At 37.6% G+C, this 6000-nt stretch overlaps 1 protein-coding gene across 2 annotated transcripts in view; it reads left to right on the top strand.

The window, feature by feature from the left end:
• The first annotated feature begins 654 nt into the window (after positions 1-654).
• Usp53 (ubiquitin specific peptidase 53) overlaps positions 655-6000 on the top strand; it is a 46101-nt gene continuing 40755 nt past the window's right edge. For both annotated transcript variants that reach the window (XM_059266191.1, XM_059266192.1), the window contains exon 1: positions 655-1203. In XM_059266191.1, coding sequence (XP_059122174.1) covers positions 1060-1203 — 144 coding nt within the window. In that variant the 5' untranslated portion in view covers positions 655-1059. The remainder of the gene's footprint in view (positions 1204-6000) is intronic.

Raw genomic sequence — 6000 nt, 5'->3', positions numbered from 1 at the left:
GAGGGAAATTCAGTTGATTAAACAAAGTGTTGAAAGCGAGGACTTGGTTTTTAATTCGGAGTTGAATCTGTAAAGTCCATTAAAACAGGAGCACACATTTGTGGGAAAAAAAAATAGAGTACTTCACTAGAGGTTTTTATCTACTCTGGTTTGTCAGTTATGATATCAATTTACATAAACTCTAACTTTCTTAGAAAAATAGTCTGTTTATAGACTACATATTTATTTAATACAATAATCTATTGTTGGCAAATGCAGAATACCACCTCAGATCTAATTTAGTTTTTTTTAGAGAATATTTTTCTTATGAGACCTTCCTCTGAACATTGCAGTCTTGGGATAGGTAGTAATTAATGTTCTATCAACTTAAAAAAAATCTAAATGACATGTTTTCATGTTCATATTTCAGAATACTATTCCAGTCCTTCTGATGATGAGTTGTAATTCTTTATTCAGCGATTGTGTGAAATAGTAAGTGAGAAAGTTTTGATCAGCTTTTATTTAAACATTTCTTCTTCTTTTTTTTTTTTTAGGTAGACCTTCTTTGAGGTTACACCAATGAAATCTGGAGTCACCTTTGATAAATTCACCTGGATCAGAGAGAAGCTGCGTTATTAGAGAAACATAAAGAAGTATTTGACCAGAGGAACCCTGCAGATGCCAGCTCTGCACCTTGGATCTTCTCTGTACAGTTTTAGCCCATCGGGACTAATGACTTGCACATTAAAGAAAATGATCCATTCATCATATTATTTTTAGCAGTTAAAATTATTTTTCATCAATATGTACAACTTATAAAATTTAAGAGTTATAAAACCTGTAAGGCTTTGTTTAAAATAGCTTGCTTTTTAGCACTCAGAACTTCAACATTTACTTTGTTTTTCTTATCAAAGTCCTCAGAAATGTAGACTTTCAGGAAAGATATGGACTTGGACGCATACAGTTTTATCGTGGATTGCAGTGGATTTAAGTGGACAACTCAAGACATCACCCATTTTGTTGTCCAAAATACCACATGAGCTTATTACTTAGCTTTAATGCAAAAGAAGTTGCTTGAAAATGGCCTGGGTAAAATTCTTACGGAAACCTACTGGTAATCTTGGAAAGGCCTATCAGGCTGGAAGTTTGCTGTCCCTAGCCCCTACTGTAGGCTTGTTAAATGAACCAGGACAAAACAGCTGCTTCCTTAATAGTGCTGTGCAGGTGAGAACAGTAATTACTTGTTTCAGCCTTTAAAGTATATCTAAGGGACTCTGTTGTTTAATGATTCTTTTAACTCCTCATTGACCGGAATGACTTCTGTGTGTGTGTTGGGGGTGTATGTACCTGTTTTTATATCCATGAGCATGTATGTATGCATGTATGCACATGTATAGAGGTCATACATCAGGTCTCATTCCTCAGCTGCTTTCCACCACATTTTTGGAAGCATGGTTGCTCACTGAACCTGCGGCTCATCCATTCAGCGAGGGTAATGAATTAATTGAGCTTCAGGGAACTGTCTGTCCCTCTTCTCTTGCCAGAGCTGGGGTTACGTACATGTTACCATAGCTGGTTTCTGTATGGGTCCAGGGATCTGAACTCAGGTCCTCAGGCATGCATGACAAGCACTTTACCAACTGAGCCTTCTGCTCAGCTTTGGAATACCTTCGTGTACCTTAATGACACACGAGACAATCTCGCTGAACATTCTGAGTTATAATTTATATTGGAAATGATGTTTCTCTACAGAATGATACTTTTGCTCTGAGGTAAAGAACATTTTTATTCATAATGCTTAATTTAAAATTAAGAATATTTTAAATGAATGTTTTTGCTTTAATTAGCTAACACTTTCCTGCATCTTCTTGTAAAAATAAGTCTAGTGTAGATCCCAGTAGATGGGATAAAAAGAAATGAGCTGCTTAGGTTGAAATAATGCAAATTTATTTTACTTCCGTAGTTCAGCTCCCTTCACCTCACAATGACCCTTAAATTGCCTCTGGAATTATAATTTGAGTATCACTGTTTTAGATTAACTAAAGATTATTTCATCTATTTCATACCTTTTTAAAATTATTTCAATAAATATGTAAAATTTGCTATTTTAAATAACCTTTCTTCTGTATAATATGTTTTACTTTTTTATCAGTTCCAGATGTTTTCTTCTGAACACTAATGGTAGATAGAGCCATATCCAGTTTGTTTAATGAATATACACATCTGTGATATGCCACACGTTCCAACCTCTGAATCACCTTGTTCTCAGTTGCCTTCTACCTGGAACAGATGTCTCCTCTGAAAGTTCTTTAACTCATCCAGGAAAGGGAACCAGAGGCATTAAGAACATTGATTCTAGTTACTTTGCACCTTAAACAGCAGTGTTCCACTTACTCAGATGTTCTGCTGGTCTTGTTAAGAGAAAAGAAAATACTTACTCAATGGCAGTGGGTATGAGGAAATCCAAGCACCACATGCTTTCATTGGGTCCAACTGTCAATTCAATTCAGGTCTTTTCCTGTTTTCTACTTTACATTTTTCCTTTTCTTTAGTTCCCACAATTTGTGTATGTGTGTTGGGGGAGGGGTGGGAGGGTGTGTGAGGTGTGGTTTAGGGAGACAAAAGCATGTTATGACAACAAATTCCAAGTATGGAAATGCTTGTAGTCAAGAAAGTAGAAATATTCTCTTGGTAACATATTTTCTTTTTAAATGGACATTCCATGGAGCTTTGCCATAAAGACTGTTTTTCTCTATAGTGTTTGTTTATGGTACTTCCTGCTACGTTAAATGGAACTACCTTTCATTGTAGAATCTTTTTTTTTTCTGCTTGAAGGACCTTTACTAACTTTTTTTTATAGTGCTGGCCTATTAGTAATGTATTATTCTAGTTTTTGTATGTTTGAAAAAAATATTTCATTTCTGTTTGAAAGATTAATGGATTAAAGCTGAGTGTGGTGATGTGTGCCTTTAATTTCAGTTCTTTGGAGGTGGAGACAGGAAGATCAGGACTTCCAAGACCAGCCTTAGGTGTATCATAAATGGGGAGAGGAGACGGCCTCCCAGTGCCTCCTGTAATTTTCTTTCTGTATGCTCATTGTTTCTATGAAAACCGGTTATTCTGATCTTGGCTTTTCTGTGTGTTGTGTCCCCTTTCCTTTGGCCGCTCTTAAGGTTTTTTTCCTTATCCCTGGTTTAAAACATTGTGTCTACAGTTTTGTTAGTGTCATTCGTGGTTGAGTTTGTTGAGTCTGGAAGCTGTCAATTTGTCATTTTAATCAAATTTGGAATCATTTTCTATTATTGGTTCAGGCAGTTGTCCTGTCTGTCCCTCCTTTGGAGGGCTCCAGTTACATGCATGGCTGTTTCGAGTGACCCTCAGCTCACGCATGCGCCCTTCATTTTCTTAGTCTTTTCCCTCTGGGTCATTCCTTGTGATTCTCTTTCTGTATCTTGAAGTCCTTTGTCTTTGCAATGTCTAATCCCTTTGTGGTACTGTATTTCTATCACAGACATTGATTTCCATTAGTAAACATTTGATATGTGTCTTCATGGCTCGGCATCATGTGTTCAGTCTTAGCCTCTAGTCTATGAATTGTTTTCCTGTGCTTGTCTACTAATTTTGTTTTGTTTGTGTGGTGGGGGATGGGTGTTTCCCCTCTTTTTTTTGCTTTGCTTTAATGCTCACTAATTTTTATTGGATGTCACAGAAGTTTTATTGGATGTCACAGAAGTTTCACCTTGTAGGGTTATACGTATTTCAGGATTCCTAAAGATAATTCTGAACTTTATTCTGGGGCAAGATTAATTTTGTTGAAACCAGTCTGATCATTTTGGTGTTCAGGTTTCTTGGACAGGGAGAGTTTTATCTACTCCTAAGGTTACTTTCTTTTCAGACGCTTCTTTTCTTCAGCTAGTGCTCTGTGAACTTAAAATTTTCTACCTTGACTGTTTGGTGGATAGATGGATAGGTGTTGGTGGATAGGTCTTATCCTGGTCCTCCATGAGCTCTGAGCATGATTTCTTCTAGTTTGGGTGTTTCATTTTCTGCGTCAAGAGGACTTCCCCGTTGTACTTACTGGACTACTTGGAGGGTGCCTGTGCAGTCCCTGGTGAGGACTCGGCATCACTCTGCCCTGCATGCTCTAGCAGCCTCCAGTGCTCAGGTCTTGCTACAGGCCATTTTGCAAAGCCAGTTCTCACTGACAAAACCGCTACTCAAGTAGACTTTCTGTCAGAAAACGTCTTGTTAATAATCAGTTTCCTGGCTATTTTTAAAGCTTCCTCAGAAATAAATTGAGGAATACATCTTGTGAGGCCATACCAATTTCAAATGCAGCTATGAAAAGGTCTGGGTCCAGTGTAAAGCAGAAAATGAGTTTATACACCTTTTCTCGTTTTCAGTATATTTTTATAGTGTTTTAAAGTGAGGAATATGATCAAAGTTTATATTCCTTTGTTAAACTTAAATGATTATGTGCATGGATTTGGGGGCTTACTTAGGCTGTTTTATATAAATGTAAAAAACTACATACATTTTTTAGGATTCACGTTAAATAACTACAGGCAAGAGATTAAAAAGGAGTATATATTGCTAAAAACAATTAGCTGAGACTTATTTTGTAACAGGTGATAGGATATAATTTTGTGAAAGAGGATAAGGGTAAATTATAATTTAAATAATTTTGTGATAAGGATTTTCAAGGCTTTATACTACTGTGTTGAATACAGAAAAAAATTAATATTTTTTGAAAATTTCATATATACAATATATTCTTATCATATCCATCCCCCACTATCTTCCTCCAGTTTCTCTGAGACTCCTAGTTTCATGACATCATCCTCTTCCTCTCCTCCTTAGTCCAAATAGTACTGCCCATATATATATATGGGTTCAGGCCATTCACTGTGGCATGAGCAACCTACTAGAGACCACTCCTCCCCCACCCCCCAAAAGTGACCATCAGTTGTCAATAGCTTCTCTGCTGGGGGGTTGTGACTCCAGTAGCTCCTTCCCTATTCATCCCAGAAGTTTTACTAGCTTGATCTTATAGCTATTCTTTGCAGATTACCACAGGTACTGTGAGATGACATTTGCAAAAACCATGTCATATCCAGAAGTCTGCATTTCAGAGTTCTCTTCCTCATCTGGCAGCTTAGTACTGACTATTATTTACCCTTGGTACATTGACCAGATAATGAGACTCTGCATTAATTGTTACCCACTGCAAAAAGAAACTTCCCTGAGAGCAACACTAATCTATGGGTACAGACTTAGATATTAGAAGTCAGTTTGACAACGTAACCATTTAGTATGAGTTTTCCTTACGGTAGGGCCTATGATAGCCCTAGTCATGGCCTTTTGACAAGTTTACAGAACCAGGCATGAAATGGAGCAGACCTTGTATCCAATCAGAAAACGGTTGGTTACTCTAATAGCTGTCATGCCATTATTGCACAAGTGCACTCAATGTGCCGGGCAGATCAATATTGTAACTAGAAGGGTCCAGTAAGACTGATGATGTCTTTCCTCTCCTCGTTAGTCTGCATAGTACCTTCCAGCACTGTGAAAGCTAGCCAGGAGGGAGAGGGGTCCCTGGTCTGGCATGGTGGTTTCTCTGTGTCCTGCAATGGAAGTGAGTGGTGTCTTCAGCAGTTAATGTCTTATCATCTAGTTATGGTGGGCAACCAAAAGCAATGATACTATTATACCTATGTGTTTTGGGGTGCCTCTAGGGACTCCCTGACTAATCGGTGGTAGGGAGACATCTATGCCTGGCACTGAGATTGGCATTAAGTAATCTCTTCTGGGAACAGGATTGGAGGCCACCTATGGAGGGTACTTCTGTTCAAATTCTTAAAAAAAGAAACTTGAAAGACATTATTGGTTTTATGAACAGAGTCTAGAGGGTGTCCTATTAACTGAATAATCTAAAATTTTCATGTGACAAGAAAACATATAGTTAAAACACCTTTGCATGTTAGTGTGCTGGTAAAGTCTTTGAGTTAGAAGCAAAGTTAT

The sequence above is a fragment of the Peromyscus eremicus genome, chromosome 6 (assembly GCF_949786415.1).
Source record: "Peromyscus eremicus chromosome 6, PerEre_H2_v1, whole genome shotgun sequence".
Classification (NCBI taxonomy): Eukaryota; Metazoa; Chordata; class Mammalia; order Rodentia; family Cricetidae; genus Peromyscus; species Peromyscus eremicus.
This window is presented reverse-complemented; position numbering and strand designations above follow the sequence as displayed.